Raw genomic sequence first — 25,745 nt, 5'->3', positions numbered from 1 at the left:
CATAAGAGCTTCCAAGATGTCACTATGGTAACTCTGTAATATGTAATGAAGGACATAAACATCCATCCAGTTGCAAAAATTTTATTGCACTGACTTGGTGTCAATACTAACAAGGGGAAGGCCTCAGACATGGCCAACCGATTCGGCTCAGATTTGGCAGGTCACTTGTGTATAACCCAAAATGAAGGAATCGAAGATATTTTGGGTCAACACCCCCACGTTTTTGAGAAAATCACCCCTAAAGGTTATGACGAGTAATCGACTCAAAATTGGTGGGATCAATAGATAATTGTAAATAGAGCATTTTTCATCATCAGGTATGGGGTACAAAAACACATACTTCTCCAGAAATCAAGGTAAGAAACTTTTAAAACTGCCTCTTCTGTACCCACATGGTAAACACTTTTTGCCAACAGCACCGATAGCGCAACGGCCAAGGTAACTGGCTGGGAATCGGAGAATCCAGGTTCGAATCTCGAAGAAACCTAGTGGATGTTGTTCTTTTCATTTGTATTTTTCCATATCTCGATTGATAGGGATAGGTGGGGTAATAAGGCAAGTAAATCAATTTCTCAAACTTCTTGGGATAGTAAACAACTAAAATGTTGAAACTTCCTGGCAGATTAAAACTGTGTGCCCGACCGAGACTCGAACTCGGGACCTTTGCCTTTCGCGGGCAAGTGCTCTACCAACTGAGCTACCGAAGCACGACTCACGCCCGGTACCCACAGCTTTACTTCTGCCAGTATCTCGTCTCCTACCTTCCAAACTTTACAGAAGCTCTCCTGCGAACCTTGCAGAACTAGCACTCCTGCGAACCTTGCAAGGAGACGAGATACTGGCAGAAGTAAAGCTGTGGGTACCGGGCGTGAGTCGTGCTTCGGTAGCTCAGTTGGTAGAGCACTTGCCCGCGAAAGGCAAAGGTCCCGAGTTCGAGTCTCGGTCGGGCACACAGTTTTAATCTGCCAGGAAGTTTCATATCAGCGCACACTCCGTTGCAGAGTGAAAATCTCATTCTGGGAACTAGAATGTTACTCCAGGTCACTTTACAATGGCTCTTCCAGTCACTGTTGCGTGTCCTCACTTTTCTTCGAACAACTAGATGGATGGTACTTGTCATATAAACATTCGAGACAAATATACTCACAGCACCAAGAACATCTAATGAATGCAATCTTTCGACAGCTACACTGTTCCTTACGAAGAGTCGGCAGAAAACAAACATGGTTTACATTAAAAAATATGTGTTTTTCGGGAATTAATTTTGATGCGTACCACATATACGATATCATTGCCTGAAAAATCAGTGTGCTGAAAGTTGGTTATGAATTATGCTGTGAATAGTTATTGCATCCGTGTGGTTGTGCAATTCCCACTGGGTTTCCAGAAGCACACTGCAGTTCTGAAGCCTGGAAATAAAGTTTTTAACCTGGCGATAGAAATGAACATCGCCCGGCTGGCACACAAGTGTGCAGTTTGGTAGTATTACTTTTACTGTGCGCGTCGGCTGACCCTCGCCATTTATAAACATTGTGTCATATATTGTAGCATTAATTTGTCCACTCCAGGAATCAAATATTAGACGAAACTTGTTATCAGAAATATATGGTTTTAAAATATTCTCAAGAAATGTTCTGTAAATCACATTTGTAAGTTTCCCGGATTTGGAGCAGGTAATGTAAACATTTTTCAATGAGTAGGTTAAACGATTCACCTCTTCTATAACCCAAGGACCAAATGTAACATTCATTTCTTGTAAACACAGGAAAACCTCAGGCAACACTTTTACAGAGGCTGTGATGGCATATTGCATCGTGTATGAATGTGTTAGTTTGTTTTTACTACCAACTGCGACAAGGGTTTGTTTTTCTCCCTTATGTGATAACGTCTGTCAAATGTTCACCCAATACTCGCATCCTGTTTGATTGGTGTTGATCACATAATCACGATTAAAACCAGTCATAAGTGACGCTGTTTGTGTGCTGAAAAGAGCCACCACTTTCTGTATATCTTCATATTTTGTACCTCCTTATTAGAGATGTACGAGGGCAGTTCAATAAGTAATGCAACACATTTTTTTTTCTGAAACAGGGGTTGTTTTATTCAGCATTGAAATACACCAGTTTATTTCCCAATCTTTTAGCTACACAACACTATTTTTCAACGTAATCTCCATTCAATGCTACGGCCTTACGCCACCTTGAAATGAGGGCCTGTATGCCTGCACGGTACCATTCCATTGGTCGATGTCGGAGCCAACGTCGTACTGCATCAATATCTTCTTCATCATCCGCGTAGTGCCTCCCACGGATTGCGTCCTTCATTGGGCCAAACATATGGAAATCCGACGGTGCGAGATCGGGGCTGTAGGGTGCATGAGGAAGAACAGTCCTCTGAAGTTTTGTGAGCTCGTCTCGGGTGCGAAGACTTGTGTGAGGTCTTGCGTTGTCATGAAGAAGGAGAAGTTCGTTCAGATTTTTGTGACTACGAACACGCTGAAGTCGTTTCTTCAATTTCTGAAGAGTGTGTTCGCATGGTCCGCCATTGCAGGAGTCACAGCTGTGCACGGCCGGCCCGCACGCGGGAGATCAGACAGTCTTGCTTGACCTTGCGGCGATGATGACACACGCTTTGCCCAACGACTCACCGTGCTTTTGTCCACTGCCAGATCACCGTAGACATTCTGCAAGCGCCTATGAACATCTGAGATGCTCTGGTTTTCCGCCAAAAGAAACTCGATCACTGCCCGTTGTTTGCAACGCACATCCGTTACAGACGCCATTTTAACAGCTCCGTACAGCGCTGCCACATGTCGGAAGTCAATGAAACTACACGAGACGAAGCGGGAATGTTTGAAAATATTCCACAAGAAATTTCCGGTTTTTTCAACCAAAATTGGCCGAGAAAAAAAATGTGTTGCATTACTTATTGAACTGCCCTCGTATTTAGTGACGCGATGTTGACGAATTTTATACTCCAATTTGAAATTTCTTACCCAAGATAATGATGCAGCAAATGTAAAATCCTCGTTGGCCATATATTGAAGCGCTGCACCTGCAGCCCACTCCTGAAGTATTCTCGTTGTTACATTCTCGTTACGACAATGAGATTCGACAAATCGGTTGTATGTCCACTTATTTATCGCCTGGTATTTGTCGTATCTTGTCCCTCCTTTAACAATATCACTTTCCCACAATTTCAAGTCCTTCTTCTTTTCAGGGCTGTTGTTGCTCCATTCTTTTGCAGTTTTTGTAAGTACATTTTGGATGATTCCTGGCTAGCGCTACCACCTTTACTTTTACTTCAAGGGGTATAGTGCCGTAGTTCAATCGTTTAGTAACCGGTTCGTAGTACTCATCGGGAACAGATGAAGCACACATTCCCAGTGACGTGGAGATTTCCTAAGTGTTATGACCATTTTGTGATTCATTAGTCGGGATATCTTCCACTGAATCATCTTCTGCTCCGTCTTCATGGTACAGTACTTCAGTATCAAAAAAAGTCATTTCGTTCATCAGTTCCAAAAATCACTTGATGATAGCCGCTCCTATCAACCTGGAACACCGAGGAACAGAACTGCCTGCTTCCAGTAGTGTATTGATAATGCATCTGTCTTGCAACACTTTTACAAACCAAAACACAGTGTCTGTAACTTCCCGCTTGTCATCGTCTGTGAGAGGCTCTCAACTATATATTACAGCACTAGTCAAAGGGTGTACGTCCTCCATTATTCAGATTATGCACCTGGAATATATGACACAACAAACAACAACTAGTTACTATGGCATAACAGACAAGCTAATTACTACAAACTACATACAGTACTTGTCATATGTTACTTAAGGAAGAACACTGTATTCATTCCTTCACAAAATGTATTTCATTCAGCGCATTAACGATGGAAAAATCACTACATGTATCCGCGAGGTTCACGGCATCCTAATGACGGAAAACAACTCTTTCCGACTGACTCCTATAAGGCTCGTGCTGGACACCTTCACTCTTCCAGGTTCACAACTATGATATGACGAAGAGGCAACCGGGACAACATAACTCTCCCCGTGTGCATTCTGTCCCATGCCTTGCTGTAAATAAGCGTCGTGCGGTTGGCTATCTGTGATCCCTCATGAGGAATTCACAGCACTCTTACTCGGAGCTGTTTTCATGTGACAAGGCTTAAAAGTTTAATACTTTACTAACTCACGGCATTTGAGAAATTAGTTTGCCTACCTTATTATTATCATTCCTTATTGATTTACTTACCTTATTGACCCTCCTATTCCTATCAATTGAGATATGGAAAAATACAAACAAAAAGACCAACATCCACTAGGTTTCTTCGAGATTCAAACCTGGGTTCTTCGATTCCCAGCCAGTTACCTCGGCCACTGCGCTATCGGCACTGTTGGCGAAAAGCGTTTACCATGTGGGTACAGAAGCGGCAGTTGTAAAAGTTTCTTACCTCGATTTCTGGAAAAGTTTGCATTTGCGGACCCCATACCTGATGATGAAAAATGCTCTATTTACAATTATCTACAGATCCCTCCAATTTTGAGTTGATTGCTCGTCATAACCTTTAGGGGTGATTTTCTCAAAATTGCAGGGGTGTTGACCCAAAATATCTTAGAGTCCTTCATTTTAGGTTGTACACAAGCGACCTGCCAAATCTTAGCTGAATCGGTTGGCTGTGTCTGAGGCCTTCCCCTTGTAAGTGTATGTTCATCAGAAGTTATGGTTACCTACAAAAATATTTTAATCAACATAGGAGAATAACAACCGTATCAAAAACTGTAAGTAGCACTCTGAGTATTAAAAATAAAACTGGGATTACTTACATAGGTTCACATTACATGGAGGGATAATAAAACCATATAAGCTGAAGGGCGCAAATTTTGAAAGGTCCTTCTGAAGCTCAGATGTTCCATTAAAATGGAATGCATGGCCCTAATAGTAATTTTAACCTTGTCTACATGTTCTCTGATCATGATTTGTCTCTCTTGCATCACCGGATCCTTACATGATCAATAATAACCTCATTTGCGGACATTGAGAGCCTACCAGAAGATGCTTCACTCTTCACTGATGAGTGGCCATATTTGAAACAGCTGTACCATTTCTTCATCTGGGTGATGCCCACTGCTTCATCCCTAAACATTTGTCAAATCTTACAAATGGTTTCCACTTGAGAATTGCCAAGCTTAAAACACACACTGGATGCAATAACATTGTTCCCCTTTTTCTGTAATTTTACCCACAATTCAAAATCAGACACGAACAACTTACACATGTTCACTTGTCAATGGCTAGCCAGTGACTTATTGTTTCCGCAGTCATGGGGAGCAGGCGGGGGTGGGGGTGAGGGGAGAAATCAGGCATGCCCACATACAACAATTTATATGACTGGATACTTTTTGAATAGCCCTCGTACAGAGTATTTATTAGGAAGAAAGGGTACTAATGTGTGTAAAGTGTCCCTTGTGGATTATTTGCTTATTACAGGCCACAAATTGAAGGGAGGCGAAATTACTATCCTCCATAGAGGAAAGAAAGGTTATGTAAGAGGCTTTCAAAAATAAATAACTGGAGGCATAATTACAGAAACCAGTACCTGTATGTTAGAAGTATTAACCCTAGCTGTTGAGACACTTGTCCCACTGTGACACAAGGCAGTGAATGGCTTAAGTGTTCATCACTCTTAATGACACCGATTTGCCTAAAACTGAAGAAATATCACCATTCTCCATCTCCATAGTGAATTTTGTGTTATCGGTGTGAAGTCTAGGTTGGGATATCAGCAATTATGAGAATGGCAGATTGTTGCTTATTATAAAGATGATTTGTTGAGTTGCAGACAGACACACTGAAAAGTGTGTTAATATATACTACGCTTTTGGCCAAAGCCTTCTTTAGAAAAGAAAGGAAAAAACACTCACATTCACAAAAGCAGGCACATCTCCACACACACAATTGCTACATCTGGCCACTCTAGCAAGAATGCTTAGATGTTGATGCTACATTTCAACCTTTTGAAGGCAAATGGTCCCTCATAACATCATATTTGCCATTCAGTATTAGATTGAGTGAGGTGATGATCCTCCTAGGGCAAACACATCACTATTTGATGGTGCTGTTACATTTCATTTATGTCCAATGCAGATATATGAACAAATGCGTCAACTCTTAAGAACAGTCACTGGAGATCACATAAGCTATGTTCAGTGCTGGGTACACAAATGGAATCTAGTTGAAAATTTTTAAGGTACTTCATGAGTTTAAGACTGCAGCTACGAAGGGTGCTTTCCTGAACACAAGAAAGCCAGGGAATTTGTATTTACAGTTTTTCGGAAGAGAAAAGACAAGCAGGGGAGAAAGCTGAACTTTTTTTTTCCTTCTTAAAGTAACAACATGCTGTAACTCTTGGCTTTCCATGGCCTCTTACCTGGAAGAATATTTTGAACAAATAGTGGAGTTCTTACACAGTGATGACGTAATTACCACGTGCGAGCACTGAATACTTTCATTCACTTTGTTCTCACTAAATAAATTCATCTCACGTTTGTTAAATGTGCCAGTTACTTAATGAACCTGACACTATACTTACCCTACGAAAGACCCTACTTCCTACAAACTCTATTCCATGGTAAACTAGTTTGAAGATGTCTTCACATTTTTGTTGTTTAGGTGATGAAACCGACAAACCTTGGCACCCACATGGAGAGGCAAATACTTCAAGCAAAGGTACAGGAAATAGTGAAATGCACTAGGTGGCATCTTTGAACTAGGCTGACAACTCTTATGGTCACAGAGCTATGAAAGTCTGTGTTCATTGCCCTAGATTCTTTTTTCAACCCCAGAATGATGGTAGTGATCTCTATCAGTGCTGATGTTGGACAAGTCTTTTATGAGTAATAGAAATGGCAGGTCTGGATGGTGTAGATCTTCTGACTGCATACAAATCCCTTCAAAATTTAGTGGAAATGCAACTTTCCATGGCAGCAGGAAATGTCTATATCCAACAAAACATGACAACCCACAATTCCTTGTTGTTACATGTCCCAGTATAAACTCGAAGTAGGTATACAATTTTGATGTTATGACTATGCTTTCTTTTGAAAAACTTCTAGTGATTTACGAGTATAGAATTTTTTTCTATAACTGATTAGACTCAATAAGTTTAACGTAAGTACTGGTTTCTTTCCCAACAATGTAAATAAATGCATTTTGTATGCCCAATAAATTTGACAGAATTTGTAAGAATATTTTAATTTTCAACATAACACTGTAAAAAAATGTCATAAGACAAAAAAATAAAGAACAAACTTGAAAAATAAGCCATCAGAAATAAAACCAACACCATAAAAAAGTCAAAATTGCTTAAAGATAATACATAAATTGGCCAAGAACTATTTTTTTCTGTCTCTAGTTGTTTAAGTATTCTCATCATGCCTGACCCAAACACCAGACATATCTAAAGGACAATGTGTTTTTTATTTTGGTATGAAAACCTGAACTTTTCAGTTTAAAATCAGTATGAACAATGTAAGGTGAAAACAACTTACATGGTCTCCATAATTCTTTCCTGATAGTAAGCCAGCACCACCAACTATTCCACAGACCACATTTGATACTATTGTACCATACAAATTTGTCATTATCATAACATCAAACTGATGTGGATTAGAAACCAGTTGCATGCAACAGTTGTCAATGATCATATCATTATGTTCTATATTCGGATAATCTTTTGCTACCTGACGGGATGTTTCCAGAAACAGTCCATCTGAAAGTTTCCTGTAAAGCATTAAAAACACAGCTGTCAAGATGACATTACTCTACACAATAATTTAACAAAGCAATTACACTGATCAAGCAGAACATTACGACCAACGGCCAACTATCAACATAAACCCATCCAGGCAATAGCAGCACCACCTGGAAATTAATGACTGCTAATCAGACATGCACACGCAGTGCATGTAGTATCAGCGAGTCTGCTGTCTGTGTATAGAATAGGGAAAGAACACCATTCATCTGAGTTTGATTGAGGGCAGATTGTGATGGCCCGGAGGCACGGCACTAACATTTCGGACACTGTACGACTTGTCAGGTGTTCAAAGGGTGCTGTGGCGAGTGTCTTCAACACATGGCAAAATCAAGGTGAAACCGCATCAGACATCGTCAGATTGGGCGGCCACCGCTCATTACAGGTGTCAGACATCTTAGGCTGGGCAGACTGGTGAAACAATACGGACAGTGAACTGTGGTGGAATTAACATCATCAGACTTTAATGATGGGCAAAGTACACATGTATGTGTAAACTCAGTGCACTGAATACTCCTAATGATGGGCTTCAGCAGCTGATGACCCATGTATGTGCCAATGTTAACACTACATCAGCAACTATGACTGAAATGGGCATGTGACCATTGGTACTGGACATTGGCACAGTGGCAGAGCATTGCAGGGTCTGATGAATCTTGACACCTTCTTCATCCTGCCGAATCCACCATCTTCCAGGGGAACAGCTCCTCGACATGTGTACTGCAGGACAGAGACAAGCTGGTGGTGGCTCCATTATGCCCTGGGGAACATTCATGTGGACATCCATTGGTCCACTGGAGCTCACGCAAGGCATCATGATGGCCACGGAGTATCATACACTGGTTGCAGACCATAGATAAAGCACCATGTCACAAGGCCAGTGTGGTGGAGTGGTTCAAGGAACATAGTGGTGAGTTTTAATTAATGTACTGGTCCTCCAACGTACCAGATCTGAACTTTATCGAACACATCTGGGATGTGATTTAATGTGGCATGACAGCTCATCACCGCCGCCCCCCCCCCCTCCCCTCGAACTTATGAGAATTAGGTTGTGTGTGTGTGTGTGTGTGTGTGTGTGTGTGTGTGTGTGTGTGTGTGTGTGTGTGTGTGTGTGTGCGCGCGCTTGCAGATGTTGTGTCAACTACCTCCAGTGACCTATCAAGGTCTCATTGCTTCCACACCACCATGCGTCACCTCTGTTATTAGTGCCAAAGATGGACATACCGGCTATGAGGTAGATGGTCATAATGTTCTGGCTAATGAGTGAATATGTACTGCAACAGGCTGACAACACAAGGATATTTATTTTCTCTGAATAGAAACACCCTATTTACCAAGAAATTCTAAAACTGCAGAGAAACAGAAGACTGGCCAGTACTTATCTCTATGAGACAGAACTTGAATATATCTGCAGTACTGAAATTTTGACTCCTGATGGTAAGTTCGGGCCAGCTATTCAATGTCTTTATAGTTTCCACAAATGAATTTTTCTTTTGATACAACACAATTTTCATGCTTATTGACTTTTGAATCGCACAACTTCAAAATGGCAAATTCACAGAACAACACAACTAACACAGTATACAACATGAGTTCAGGATCTACGAACTCTCTATCCTACATTCACAGATAATTGTAAAGAAGAACAAGTACTGCTGCAGTAAAATCTGTGCCGTACATCAGACAATAATTCTCCATATTGTAAGGTAACAGGGGATAATATGGCCAGACAGCAGTTTTGCTGGCAATGGAAGTATCTGCTACGAAAAAATGGATGGGATGTGAAAAGCACAAACACAAGTCAATACCTTTATAGACTCATCTTTCCCTGATAAAGAGAAGGCAGCATTCAGAAGTTTCAGATGGTTTAAATTACTTGGTTACATAACTGCAAATAATTACTGTACATGACTTTGCACTTAAGTAAATAATGTAGGGTGTGCTTGTAAGCGAGTCCTTGGATTTGCTGGATACCTAATCATGGAAATAGAAGTCATGTGAAAATGAGGTCTTCTACGTAGTTTGTAATTTAAATTTAAAGCACAGCAGCAGAAATAATATGTTCGGCTGGTGTGCTTCAATCAAAACATTTCATAGTAGAATTAAGTTATAAAGATGTTTAGAACAACTGCAAACTAAGTCATTACTTTACTATGAAGACACAATTCAGTTTCGATCTTTGTACTGCCAGACAAGTATTTGTATGTCTCATATTTCGTGCAAAGACATCATTAAATGAAGGGAGAGGGGTGAAACTGTGCCAAAAAATGGAGTTATTTCTAATTATGTAAATCTGATAGCATGTCATAAATTAGTACTGATTTTAATTTTCCGTGCTTATGAATAAAATTATGTATTAAATGCTGAGTGAAAATAGTGTAATGCAAAATGGACATGAAAGTACTTGTTTTGTGTTTTGATGAGCATTCGTAGTTCCTTTGCATAGTGCCTTCTTTTTTTTTTAATTGCAATGAATTATAAAATTATGTGGTGATAAATGTGTGTAAAATTATATAATGTATTCAGGTTTAAGTATTTAAATCTGATGAAATTGTAAACGAATTGTGGCCATGTTTAGGAATTATTTTGATTAACGTAGTATCACGTGATCTGACTCAGGACTGGGGATATGAGCGTGACTTGGTCATTGTCTGTTGTGGTGGCAAGTTTGGAGTGGCTAAGTGCCACAAATGTAAGCATTGATGCCAGTGTATGCGAATAAATTGTGAAGGAACAACATGAAAGTGTGTAGGTGTGAGACAATAAACCATGTGTACAAATTGCACTGAATATCATTTATCCAGATCGGATTTATTTGTGAACTCTAATATGCATGGCCACAAAGTTAGAAGTGTGTGTGTGTGTGTGTGTGTGTGTGTGTGTGTGTGTGTGTGGTGTGTGTGTGTATTTTTAAATAAATAAGTTTCAATCTGAACTTGTATAGTGTACCTCATTCTGCGCAAGGTTGTGGTATAGTCAATTGTGTATTCAATTGACAGCTGTTCAAAGGCTAGCCAATATATGACTCAGTATTAGGGGTGCAAAATGCAACCGTTCACTACCAACCACCTTTGCAGATGAGCCCGAGTACAGTTGCCATTGGAGGCTCAGCTGGGAAAGGCCTTTTTGGTTTTCATTCTATTCCATAATATTTCGGGCTCAGGTGTCCGTCTAATGTTTAGGCTTTTGAACAGTCAGTGAAGAGGCTCTGAGCTAAATCAGTGCATTAGCAGTAGCAGCATGTTTGTACTGGACAAGATATGCGCTGCAGCTTGGTTACGCCAATGTAGGGCCACCATGATTGTGATGCAGTCATTTACACAGCCTGGTGTGTTGACCATGTGTTACCACAGGCACCGAACACACGCAATCTTCAGTGCCGCGTCCACGTGTTGCCGCGGGTAAAACCGTCATCCATGCTGTGTCCATGTGTTGCTGCGGGAAAAGCAGTTGATGAAGCTGTATCCACGTGCTGCCGAGGATCATACCATTGTCCGTGCCACCGACCAACACGTCTACATGCTGCCAGGGGCCCATGCCCGTCCTATCGCTCCTGACTGAGTTTGCTGCATGTCCATGCCGCCGACTATGATCCATTGCATAGCTGTGCCGCCACTGCTGACTGCAGATGTTGCGTCACACGAGGATATAAAAGATAAGTACAACCAACAGCTACATTGTAAAATTGTGCTCTTTCATTAGCCATGGCCGATGAGATGCGTGAAACTCAAAGTGAAGGCAAATTAGTGGATGTTAGGAGTAACTGTAGTAGCCCTAGCATGCCAAAAGAAATAGGTTGGATACCAGGAAGTGACCTGAGTGCACTTTTTGTAAAATTTAGTAGTAAATTAGGAGAAATAGAGTCAAAAATAGGGAATTTAAATCTGGAATAGTTGGAGAAATGGATTCAAAAATAGGAGATATGGAATTGAGGCTTAGTGATAAAGTGATAAAATAAAGACAGTGAGTGAAAAATTTTATCAGCTAGATCTCAAATTACAGATAAAGTCGAAAACATGGTTAAAATTGTTAAAGGAATTATTGAGAGAGTTGATGAGGTTGAGAAGGGACTAGTAGCCAAGGTGGACACTGTGCAAAGCAATCTTGTGGGGCAGATTCAGGCACAGGAACAGAAATGCACATTATTTCAGAAACAGAGGCAGACATTGATTTCTGCCCATTTCATCAAGAGCAGACGGCCTGGAAATATCGCTACTACTACCGAGTGAGCTAGCTTGCTATTGAGACTTTGTATTAGATTAGACATGGACTACGGCTTCACACCTACGTGCTCATCCTAGCCAAAGTTATGTATGCCTTTTATTTTTACTTGTGTTTTTGACTCGATTAAAAGTGTTTAAGTTACATGCAGTACGGAAGTGCTTCACCTCTCCTGCTCCTGCGAGCAGTTCACAGGAGCAGACCCACACACCACCAATCCAGGTGCGATACAAAAAAGTAAATACCATGCAGCTGACTTTTTAGCTGTGTGTAAGGATAACTTTGTGACAGGGATGAGTGAGCAGGCAAAAATTAAATATGTTAAGAGGCAGTTGGAAGGGGGAGCTCAAACATGGGCTAACCAAAATGTTACAAAATTTTGTGATTTTAAAACTTTTGAAAACCTGGGGCCAGGCAAAACAATTAAGATTGCAAAGCGATTTTTTGAATGGATCCAGTTACAAGAGTGGAAAGGAAAGTATGAGAGAGTTCTGTGTTATAGAACTGGATAAATTAAATCATCTGGATAGGACAATGGGTATATTAACAGATATATCAACACTAAAGAGAAGATTACCAGAGCATTTGCAACAGGATTTGATTCACAGTGCAACAGATTCAGTGGAAGAATTTCTTAATTTTGTGGATAATATGGACAGGGTATTATGCTACAGACATAAATACATGGAACAGAGGGAGAGTGGAATGTATCATGAAAAGGTAAACAGTATTAATTATGAGTACAGTAACAACCATAACAGGTGGAGAGAGGATAGAAGTGATGAGAATAATCAGGACAGAGATTGAAGAAGCAGGCCACAAAGATAACAGAAGTTTTGGGGAGAGAAGAGACAATTTTGATCAGAGGAGGAGTGACAAAGAATGTGTGAGAATAGAGGGAATGCCAGATACAAATGGACAGGGTAGGCAGTCAAAAAGCTCACTTATGGTCCGCAGGGGGGCTGGTAATTCTGGAAACAGGGCCAGACAAGGACATGATGGGATGAGTAATAAAGTCAGCAAGGAAAATAGGGAAATTGGAATGTATCATATGATGCTGTCTTAGGAAACGAAAATCTGTTGGGAGGTTTTAACAATTACAGAAATAGAGATAAAAGGTATAACAGGAAAAAATGGAACAAGGCTAATACCAGCAATGGACATTGTGAGTTTAACATTGATGACATATTTAAGAGGGAAGAGAAATTACAAGCAGAGGAGGACAATATTGGTTTGTGTGCAACAAAATTCATTAAAAGATCAGAGACAAATGTAGTTTCATCAAAAGGGGAAACAGAAGTGGAAATGGAACTAAGGGGCAATGTTCACAGGAATAATGGATGTGATGAATGGGTAGAGATGTCTAATGGAAATAGTACGGAGAGTTATGGAAAAGGTGAGGAGAGGATTATTCAGTGTGATGTATAGGTTAATATGAACGGTGTATGGGACAATGTGGAAAATGCTGGTAAAATACCTACTGATAATGTTACTGTGCTTATGGGTGCAGGTGATAACTGTTGTAGCGATAATTAGTTCAATGTTGATATGGAAATGTGTAATATGGAGAATGTTGCCATAGGTTGCCCTGAAGATAAAATTGAAACCTATGTTTTCTTAACTGATGAGTATGCAAGCCTGAAAGCTGATTATAATTTGAGTGATTGAGTATCCTATGCAAAATTACATAAAGCTTTATTGCCTGAAGAATGGAGTAAAATAAAATTTAAAATTGCCAGAAAATTTGAAAAATTAATTGAAGAAGAGAATGCTGAGTTTGCTATTAAGGATCTGTTTGAAGGGGATACTGATGTATGTTTTGGAGAAAGACCTAAATATATTTGCATTATGCAAGAGGAAAGCAGGAGTGAAATAGAAAGTGACTTACTACAGGAATCAGGGTTGAACAGAGTAGAAATAGTGGTGATACAGCCAATAATTGATATTAATGTGGGAGGAATTACAGACATAGTATTATTTGACTCTGGCTCAAGTTTATCTGCAATTTCTGAATCTTTCTGGCAGCAAATTAAATGTTTAGGATTAATAGAACTACCAGCTACAGGAGTCAAAATTAAGACAGCAACTGGGACATGTAGTAAGCCCATCAGCAGAGAAGTATCTCTGGAATTTAAGAGTAGTGATTATTGTTTTGATATTAGTTGGTTTGTGGTGTGGCACTGAATGTAATTTTGGATGTGAACTTCCTGCACAAATATACTGTAGCAGTTTTGTAAAAGACAGAGTGGTAGCATTTGATGCTGGTGGAAACAGACAAAGAATAAAATTTAAAGGGGATGAGACAATGACTCATTTACAGAGGATAGATGAGGTAGGTGATGAAATGTGTACCGAACAGCTGATATGAAACAACAGTAAATGAAATGGGACATTTAAATGAGGAACGAAAGGTGCCGCTTACAGATTTATTGTATAAACATACGCATGTGTTCTCTGACAGACCTGGAAAAGTTGTAGATTTCAATTATGTTTTGAGGGTATTGCCACATGCTGTAATAAAGGCCAAACCTTATCCTATAGCAATAGCTGATAAAGAGGCTGTAAGGGCCAGGATACAGAAGATGTTGAAGAGCGGCATACTGGAAATGGGGAGGAGTGAGTATTGTAATCAAATAGTATTGGTGAAAGAGAGATGGTTCTGTAAGAATAGTATTGGATGCAAGAAAGCTAAATAAAATAATAGTCAAAGAAAATGATCAGCCAGAGAACATGAATGAGCTGTTGGAGAATTTTTATAAGCTAAAATTCTGTCCAGTGTAGATGTGACTTCAGCGTTTTGGCACGTGCAATTGGCTGAAGAGAGCAGGAAGTACACTGCTTCCTTATTTGAAGGAAGGGCTTATATGTTTACAACTGTGCCATTTGGTTTATCAATATCTGTAGCAGTTTTTGTAAGGGCTTTAAGTCATGTGTTGGGTGATGAACTAATGATAAAATTGACAGTGTATGTAGATGACATTTTGATCATGAGTAGCAATTGGCAAGAGCACTGTCAGCTGTTGGAGGATGTATTCAAGGCTATATCTAAAGGGGGAATGACACTTATGTAAATGCGAATTTTTTCAAGAATCATTACTATTACTCAATCATCAGCTAACCCCTGATGGCATTTTGCCGAATAAAGAGAAAAATCAAGGCTATTGTTGACTGCAAGGTGCCAAGAAACAGGAAACAACTGAAATCATTTATAGGACTATGTTCATTCTATAGGAAGTATAAAAGTGATTATATCCTGAATTCACCTAACTTATGTAGACTATTAAAGAAAAGTGTAAACTGGTGCTGGACATCTGAGTGCGACAGGGAATTTAAAGCCATAAAGAATAGCTTAAAAAATAGCAAAATTTTGTACTACCCAGATTTGTCTTTGCCTTTCTGTATTGGGGCAGACAGCTCAGATTACGGGACAGGGGCAGTGCTATTTCAGGAGAGGGTAGTAGATGGGAAGACAGAGCACAGGACAATCGCTTTTGCAAGCAGAATGCTGTCCAAACACGAATTAATGTATGGTATCTCAGAGAAGGAACTTTTAGCCACAGTTTTTGGATTTCGGAAGTTCAGGATATATGTGGAAGGTAAGAAAATGATTGTTTACACAGACCATAAGACCCTGAGCTATTTGCAAGAATGTGAGCTGTTAAATAATAGACTCATGAGATGGGCCATGTTTCTGCAGCAATTTAACTATGAGATAAGATATGTAAAAGGCACAGACAACAATGTGGCTGATGCCATATCAAGGTTACCTTTCACTGGAGAAGAACATAAAGGCAATGGAGACGAGAATGAACTACAGATACTGTATATGAAAGGAGTGGGTGGAGGGAAGGAAATCAAATCCATCTGTAAGGACATGAGGAGACTTCAGAATGGGGACCAATCCTTGAAGATTATCAAAACAAACTTTGGAAGTAAAGAATATGAAAAAATTACTAAATATTATAGAATTTATAAGGGGATTTTATTTAGCCAAAGAAGTTTGGACAAAGAGGAGTGGAAGAGATGTTTTCCAGATGAGCATGTGGAAACATTAATCAATTACATCCACCTTAGCCATGGGCATTATGGGGCTCAGAAATGTTTGGAAATACTGCAGGACTACGTTAGTTTTAACAACATGGCCGGGAGGGTAAAGAGACAGTTGCCTCCTTGTAACAAATGTCAAAAAGTGAAGTACAGTACTATTGCAGTACAAGGAAAGATGCAGAATATTGTTCCTAAAAGAAATGGTGAACTGCTGGCTATTGATTTGTTTGAGATGCTGCCAACAGGTTGAGGGGGTGTGAAGTATGTTCTATTAGCTATTGATGTATTTTCCAAGTTTGTAAAGCTGTATCCACTGAAAAAGGTCACTAGCCAGAAAATAATTAACAAGCTAGAGAAAGATTACTTTGTGAATGTTATAAAACCAGAGAATGTTCTGTCTAATAATGGAGCACAATTTGTTTCTAGTGTGTGGGGGAAATTTATGCAAAGATCTGGGATAAAGCATATAAGGATTTCAGTGTATCACCCCGTGGGAGACCTGGCTGAGAGGTATATGAAGGAGCTGGGTAGTCTATGTAGGACATATTGCAGTAAAAGGCATAGAACTTGGGCAGAGTACATAACTGTGCTCGAGGATCCAATGAACACAGTGAAGAGTTGTGCAACAGGATTTTCACCCTATGAGTTCATGAAAGATATCAAGCCAGACAATCTAATAGCATAACACATTAATTTTTCTCCATCTCAAGGCTTGACAAGTCAAGAGAAGATGCAGCTGGCCAGACAGCAAATGTTAAAGAAAGCACATGAGAGACAGAGGAGGCACGGAGAAAGGTATAAGACAACCTAGTTCACGGAGGGAGATAAGGTGCTATCAAAAAGTTATTTAAATTATACCATGGCACTTCGAGATAACTGGTCGTCCACACCCTAATGCATATAGGTTAGTATATCCAGTGTCCAAAAAGCCATATGGACTGAGAAATGTAATGGAGTTGAAACAATATGTGGTGAAAGAATAAAGGGTAAGGAAGTGAGAGATTCCCATGTACACTACTGTGTCTAGTTAAAAAATTTTAGGTTTGTTTATGCAGCTATAAAAATTATTGGGGGCTATATATATGCGTATTTATAATTGGAGGATTACTTGTGTACTGTGTATGTTGCAATGCCATTGTTTGGTGGTCAACAAACTTCATTATACAGTATGTATTTGCATTAAGTGAATCTGTTGTGCAATGAATTTGCACAACTGGTGTGGGTATGATAGAAGCCTTGTTGGAAAAAGTCATACAGGAACTGAAACCTACTGTATATATAGTCTCTATTGCTGTATAAATGAGTGTGGAGAATACAGAAGCAGGGAGGACTCTGCAAATAGTTTGTTTAAAAATAGTTAAGATTTTATTAAAATTTCTAATGTATCTGTTGAACCTGGAGTTGATACTGGTGTGCGGGTGTAGGATTGTTGCTGGGATACTCACGTAGGGCACTTACCAAATATGGAAACTGTAGAGGCATATGGGAAATAATTAACTTGCTTATTATAAGATGTTAATGAGGGAAGTAAGGGAGAGAACACTAATGGCTAAGTGGATGTATGTAAAAGTTTATGACCTTAGTGAGTTTATTTGCCATTTTTTATTGAATCTAGTTACTCATGGAAATGGCAGAAAAGAATGGGTTTCAAGATATTGCCAAATATTATGTGCAAAAATGATATAGGAATTTATACAAATATTTGGAGTTTATTTATGTAAGAGCTCCTGATTGGGAACATTTAAGGGGTGAAATAGAATATATTTAATTATGCCATGTTTGTGTTTGATTTGTGTGCATGTTTTCCATTTGTATAAACCCCAATAACAGCTGATCAGTGAACACAAGATGTTCCAGGAAGAGTTTGGAAAGCCTCACTCCTGGGAAACATGGGTCTGAATGTCTAGGCAAGATTTAAGAGGATTTGATCAAATTTTGATAGGATGGCTTGGCTAGCACAGTACTGCTGGCTGACAAGTTTGGAAAGCCTGCATTCCAATGCATAAAGCTGTGAACCCAAGGATCTAGTTACAACAACCTCATGCAACTATAGAAACAACTGTGTAAAAAGTGGAAGTGTTAATGTGCAGTAAGTGTGCAACCTACATTTAGAATAACATGGGCATTTATATATTGTAAATTTCTTTGCATTTTGCAGGCCGAATCAGCCACAATATGAGACTATCTAATTATATATTTAGGTTGGCTACACTGTCGGACAATGTTTGTACATTTTCTGATGACAATACTCACACTCATTAACTCACCACTGTAACACTGTTCTACATGTTTTGGTGATATAAATAAAAAGTAATATAGGTTGGCTGTGTTTGGTGCTACTTCATGTTGCCAATACTAAGGTAATGTCTCCATGAAGTGGGGGTATGTAAGGTAATGGGGGATAATATGGCCAGACAGCAGCTTTGCTGGCAATGCAAATATCTGCTACGAAAAAGGATGGAATGTGAAAAGCACAAACACAAGTCAATACATTTATAGACTCATCTTCCCTGATAAAGAGAAGGCAGCATTGAGCAGTTTCAGATGGTTTAAATTACTTGGTTACATAACTGCATATATTACTGTACATGACTTTGCACTTAAGTAAATAATGTAGGGTGTGCTTGTAATGCAAGTCCTTGGATTTGCTGGATACCTAATCATTGAAATAGAAGTAATGTGAAAATGAGCTCTTCTACATAGTTTGTAATTTAAATGTAAAGCACAGCAGCAGAAATAATATGTTCGGCTGGTGTACTTCAATCAAAACATTTCATAGTAGAATTAAGTTATAAAGATGTTTAGAACAAATGCAAACTAAGTCATTATTTTATTATGAATACACAATTCAGTTCCGATCTTTGTACTGCCAGCCAAGTATTTGTATGTCTCATATTTCATGCAAAGACATCATTAAATGAAGGGAGAGGGGTGAAACTGTGCCAAAAAATGGAGTTATTTCTAATTATGTAAATCTGATAGCATGTCATAAATTAGTACTGATTTTAATTTTCCGTGCTTATGAATAAAATTATGTATTAAATGCTGAGTGAAAATAGTGTGATGCAAAATGGACATGAAAGTACTTGTTTTGTGTTTTGATGAGCATTCATAGTTCCTTTGCATAGTGCCTTCTTTTTTTTTTAATTGCAATGAATTATAAAATTATGTGGTGATAAATGTGTGTAAAATTATATAAAAATCTGATGAAATTGTAAACGAATTGTGGCCATGTTTAGGAATTATTTTGATTAACGTAGTATCACGTGACCCGACTCAGGACTGGGGATATGAGCGTGAAAGTGGGGCTTTTGGTCGTTGTCTGTTGTGGTGGCGAGTTCAGAGTGACAAAGTGCCACAAGTGTAAGCTTTGATGCCAGTGTATGCGAATAAACTGTGAAGGAACAACATGAAAGTGTGTAGGTGCGAGACAATAAACCATGTGTACAAATTGCACTGAATATCATTTATCCAGATCGGATTTATTTGTGAACTCTAATATGCATGGCCACAAAGCTAGAAGTGTGTGTGTGTGTGTGTGTGTGTGTGTGTGTGTGTGTGTGTGTGTTTTTAAATAAATAAGTTTCAATCTGAACCTGTATAGTGTACCTCCTTTTTTGCAAGGTTGTGGTATAGATAATTGTGTATTGAATTCACTGCTGTTCAAAGGCTAGCCAATATATGACTCAGTATTAGGGGTGCAAATGCAACTGTTCACTACCAACCCCCTTTGCAGATGAGCCACGTGAAAAAATAGGTAGTGAATGAACCCAAGTACAGTTGCAATATATCAAAGACCTCTTCTTGTCTTTCAAGTCAACAACTACATAACGTCTCAGTCAAAAATGATTCAAATACATTATAGTAATGGAAAGATAAGGTAATTTACAACGGAGAAATACTACTAAAACTAAAATCCATCCTAACAGACCTTGGAAGGCCCAATGGTACCGACCGGCCACCGTGTCATCCTCAGCCCACAGGCATCACTGGATGCAGATATGGAGGCACATGTGGTCAGCACACCACTCTCCTGGCCGTATGTCAGTTTAAGAGACCGGGGCCGCTACTCCTCAATCAAGTACCTCCTCAGTTTGCCTCACAAGGGCTGAGTGCACCACACTTGCAAGAGCACTCAGCAGACCGGATGGTCACCCATCCAAGTGCATAATTTTTGCAATATCACAAAAAAGTCGGTTTGTTAACATTATATCCAAAGCTTCAGCAGAGTAGATTATAATTTAAGTTACTGAACTACAATAAAACTCCACAAAAAAATTTAATGCAGGAATGCAAGGTATGATTGCAGATATAGCTGAAGTATAGATGATTTCAGATGAATGAACAGAAAAGGAAATGATACTAATGTGAAACTCTTGAAATTTTAGATAGTAAATTAATCAAGTAATAACACAGTTTAGCAAAAGATCAATTTTTTTTATATAAATAGTGGCTGCTGTCCAACATCTTAACAGAAAAATCTTTAGCAAAGGAACACTACTTCAAGGATACATTTTGCTGCGCTCCTGGAATGCTTCAGAGGTTAAAGAGGACAGGAAGACAACTAATCTTAATGGTTCTATTAAGATTTGAAGTTGCTCCTCTACAATATGCACTAAGTAGTCTGCAGTAAATCCACATATTTAGATGCTAATAAAGCTATGACATACTTGTGTATTAAATGTTGAATGACTAGTTAAAAAACCTTACAAATATTCAGTGAATAGCCAATTAGTGACATAGAAGAGGCAACAGAATAAATGGCAGTTAAAGTGATGTCTGTTCAGAAATAAGTAAAACTGTCATCACAAAGTAGAGAAAACAACAAAGAGTTAACAATGCAGCAAGGGAATCAAAACAATTGTATGAATTATTGTATTCTTGATGGTTGTAGAATAATTTAATAAATAAAAAGGTTTCCTATATCCATTTAGGGCACCCCCTTCCCAAGGTTTCTTTACGACAGAGGAAGGAATAAACTACCAGTTATCTGTATGCACTGTGAATGTACATTACACATTTTGTTGCCATCTTCGGAAATGCCATTTCAGACTTTGTTATGTAAGTTTAAAATGATGTGTTCTGTATCTTTGGCATATGTTTAAGAATTTTGTAATAACTGTATTACGTATGAGTGTAAATTTGGTTTTCTGTCCTGTAGGTCGATTTGAAAATGGGTCTTGGCCTGAAACTAGTCATCGAATGAAAAATAAAATATTTGCAACTTTGACTGATTTTTCATTCTATGGAATGAATACAGTTTTTTGAATACACCAGTACCAAAGTCTTACAATATGACTTTTGAAATATGAAGAAACATTCATTATTAACCCTCATACTGAATTAATGATAACTAAAAAGGTTGGCTAACAATGGAGAGGGTGAAACAAAGTAATTAGTGAATGAGTCAATCCCAAGATTGCCATCCACAATGTGATTTTACAGGATTACAAAAAGTAGTGTGGATGTAAAAAGACTGCCATTGTTCTTTCGCTTGAGTTTTCTTTCAAAGACAGTAGTCAAAAATTTGTTTCATGTGTTTTGGATAGATGGCTCTTTCTGTTTGACACAGTGGATATCCTGCAACAGCAGTGATATAAGGAAACACCGAAACTGTAAGAAAAGTTATTGTAGATGATATAGTCCACATATAAAATTTGCAGACATCTACAAAAATCCTAAATATTGGATTGAATGCAGTGCAAAACAATTTAAAATGAAATTTTAGGTTCTACAAAAAAATGTGCATGGTGTATTCCTCATTTACCAACACTACAGCAGATATACTGGTGGATGGACTGATGTTTGTTTATTTCTCCTAAATACAATACCAGAGTCTTAAGTACTGTAACACCTCACTCAACAAAAGTTAATGAAGTTCATTTCTTCACTGTACATAAAATTAAGCTTAAATTTATGAATCTCATTCCATCCTTATGAAAAGAACACTAATAATAATTCTGATCTATACATGCTCCTTCATTAAGATTTCAAGATAAAGTTACGAGAATGTATAGGAAGTGAAGCTTCATGCCGTGCATATCAAGAAGAAAACAGTTGGCACCTCTCTGACAGGTAATTATCTGACTTAACAGCACTCATTTAAGATGCAGTGAATGCAATCTTATTATCATATCAGGTACAGGTGTCAACATATTTTTGATTTGCACAGTTAATTGTCTTGTGCAATGTGTATACCTGAAAACAGATGTTTTGAACACTGAACCTTTTTTTCACACTTTCACTATTCAAAAAGTTTAATAATCAATGTTTCCTTATGTCATCATTCACTTGTCCACTATCAACCCATTTCAGCATGTGGCCATTGGTCAAGAGCTTCAAAACTGAAAATTGCACATACAATCCACAGTCATTGGAATAATATGAAGGGTAAACTTAACTATTCAGCAAATGCACAAGGATGTTGTGGTGTGTGTTTCCTGTATATTGTAGTTGAAGGAACAATAATACATAACTGACATTCTGCTGTTTTGGCACATAAATGCAAAGGTAACTATGGCAAAGCCACAGAATAAACAAAGTAATTGGAAGTTAAGTCAAATATTTGTAGAACACAAAGCAAATACATTGGAAAAAAAAACTAAATGATGAAATTATTAACTAAACACAAATGTATAAATGTTGCAAAGACAATGATTGACAGATGACAAACCACCAACTCATTTTTAATGCAGTGCACCCTTGTGTCTGATGAGCGAACAGTCATATTGACTCCTCAGATGTTGGCACTCACATTCTTCAAATACTGATCTTCAATTTCAGAAACAAAAACGGGGTCAAGATGAATTACTGAGTATCTTTTGCTAGTGAGATTACTCAGGTATGAACATACAAGAAAGGCCTTCCTGAAATTACAAGTTTCAGGTCACACAATGACAGTTAAGTATAGTAAAATGTTAAAATAGCAATGGGAATATTATGTAATTGAATCTGTGTGTTTTGTAAGAACATTATTGATTAAGTGGGGTCATACAGTTTGAATTAACTATTGTTTCAGCAATGCATGAAAAATAGTTTTCAGTCAAATATTAGATGATTGGTTACTTAACTGATGGAAGCTATCTTGAAGGATATATCAATAAAAGGATAACCTCAAATTAGTCTTAAGATTAATGACTTACTGGTCTAACAATATAAATGGAAAATAACTTTTTTCAAAAACTTCAACAATTAGACATATTCTAAAACAAAGCAGAAGCATATGATTTTACAGTGCTGGTATCGACAGCTTAGTTGACACATCATAAATTTTTTTTTTTTAATTCTGTTAAAATTGTCTAAAAAACTTCTGGAAAACATGCTAGTTATTGATAAGCCTTTATTCCAAGATTATAAACAACAGGTTTTTGTAACATTGTGATCACATGTTCAAGTGAAAAAATATACAAAAACACACAGTGTGGATCAGAAGTAAATGAACAATATAAAAAATGTAAGGCACTTAAACCAGATAAAGAGGGAGCGAAATACTCAGGTAGGTAGTTTAACATTAGGCCAGTGAAACAGTAAGATCTCCCAACATTCGGATGACGCAAGACATTAGCATTGTCAGTTAAAATGGATAGAGAGAAATCCAAGAGAAGAATATAACCAAAAAATTAGTGGTTGCAGGTCATGCAACTGAACACGGCAAGTCACATTTGTAGATCTAAAATAGGGCATAGCATAAGAAACAAAACAAAACTGTGGGGAAACTAACTTACACTAAAATAAAGGAATGATGGCTCACTGCAAAACCAGTGGAAAACAGCAGTGTGCAGCAGTAAGGTCATACCACCAGATGCAGGTGTGCACACAGCCAAGCACTGAGGAAAACTGATGCTGGGCAATGTGCCATGGAAGGGCAAGTGAGCAGCAGTGGAATGTGTCGATAGAGGGCACGAAAGTGGTGAGGAAGTTACATTGATATGTTTTTAAAGCAAAGGTTGGGAGCCGTTACATAAACTAGAATGTATAGATAAAAGAAATACAGCATAGGCAATAGAGCATCAGCAGCCTTACATATATATGAAATGATGAAATTATGACAAATACTGTAAAAATTATTAAGATAAAATTATCTGAAAAATTACTTTGATCAAACATCAATAATGTCAAAATTACAAAATGAGCTTAAATTAAGGCTAGTTAAATTATTAAGTATTATTAAATACTCCAGCAGGGATTATAAGAGAGAGATACTGAAAGGGACAAATGAATGTTTCCATAGTATAAAATAATAATTACATGTAAAATGTACAAATACATGAAGAGAGAGGCTGATAAAAGGAAACAAAATTGCAAGGACCAGTATGCAATAAAAAAGAAGACAGAAGCAAGAAAAACAAATAAAATTAAAAAGACCAATCATGAAAGACATTATGGTGGGAGCACTGCTACAGAGGGCACAGACAATCAGAATCTGGAAAGATGGCATAATGACTAAGTTCTGACTGTTCAGGGTGTGGTCAGGAAACTTTAAGGAGTGCAAGATTAGGAATTCCTCCAAAATGTTGAGGATATTGCCTTTGTTACCATGGCATAAAATCTTTAAGCTTGTTGTCAGGTTAGAAGTAGTGTCCAGTGTCACATAAATCGGTGGTAATATTGGTAACAGGAAATATCTCGTCAATAACTTATTACAATTAACCTTCCTGTGGCACAAATTTGGTTTATTTGGATATTAAAGATATGCATACATCATTACCAGCAGATAAAGTTCATAACATCATACACGACAGTCAGTGGCCATCCTACTGACAAAATTCACGAAGCCATTCGACTGCTAGACCTGGTTCAACTATTTTAGGTTTCGTGATAGCTTTATCCTACAAGAACAGGCCTGCGACAGGTTTGCCATTGTCCTTCGATCTTGTTAACATTTTTATCATTTACTTGCAAAATGATATGTTTCATCAACTTACAAGATTTTCAAACAAACTACTAGCCTGGTATTGCTACACTGATGTCATTCTATTTTTCTCCATTGAGTCAAATGAGGACTGTGAGTCCTTCATGAAGGAGCTGAAGAACTCTTATGCGAGTATACAGTTTACTATTCAATATAGCAGTCAGGGTTCACTTTCATCTTTAGACCAGTTAACCACTCTGAGGGACTCCGAGATTAAATATGACTTAACACAAAGCTATCCACCATGGATGTGGAGATCCACCAGACACCCAATCACCATGTCAGTTATAAAAAAAAACTGCTTTTAGATTGCTCCTTTAAAGACTACATACTGTTCCTATTGACGCCTTTTACTGGGAATTGAACATGATTAAGTACATTGCTTACTCTAATGACTACAGATCTGTTTTTGTTGTTAATAAGGCCATCCAAAAGAAAATTAACCCTATTCTTTTCCCTATTCAACAGCAAATAACTGTCACAAGTAAATTAGTCTAACAAAAAGACAAATTTTCACAGGATATCTCATTATGGCAGAATCTCCAAAACAATTAAAAGGAAAAAACTAAAAGTAAAAGGTATTTCCCCAGTGTCTTGTATTCTGAGAGGTACTGGCCTCCGGTTCTGTCACAATGAGCAGGCCAGTTTCAACATATTTGATTTGGCAGGTATTTATTACATTTTTTGTAACGACTGTCCAGTTACATTGTATGAACAGAACACAGTTTCTGCATTCAATGTAAA

The 25,745-nt window shown here is 38.2% G+C and overlaps 1 protein-coding gene across 3 annotated transcripts in view; it reads right to left on the bottom strand.

Annotated features, from left to right (window-relative positions):
* Positions 1 to 25,745, bottom strand: part of LOC124723239 (isocitrate dehydrogenase [NAD] subunit gamma, mitochondrial) — a 123,089-nt gene that overhangs the window by 48,299 nt on the left and 49,045 nt on the right. For all 3 annotated transcript variants that reach the window (XR_007006552.1, XM_047248435.1, XM_047248436.1), the window contains exon 7: positions 7,560 to 7,791. Coding sequence is in view for 2 of the 3 variants with exons in the window: in XM_047248435.1 (XP_047104391.1) it covers positions 7,560 to 7,791 (232 nt within the window). In the remaining variant the exon portion in view is untranslated. The remainder of the gene's footprint in view (positions 1 to 7,559; positions 7,792 to 25,745) is intronic.

Source organism: Schistocerca piceifrons, chromosome X (genome assembly GCF_021461385.2).
Source record: "Schistocerca piceifrons isolate TAMUIC-IGC-003096 chromosome X, iqSchPice1.1, whole genome shotgun sequence".
Classification (NCBI taxonomy): domain Eukaryota; kingdom Metazoa; phylum Arthropoda; class Insecta; order Orthoptera; family Acrididae; genus Schistocerca; species Schistocerca piceifrons.
The sequence above is the reverse complement of the archived record's forward strand: the minus strand, read 5'-3'. Positions and strand labels throughout refer to the sequence as shown.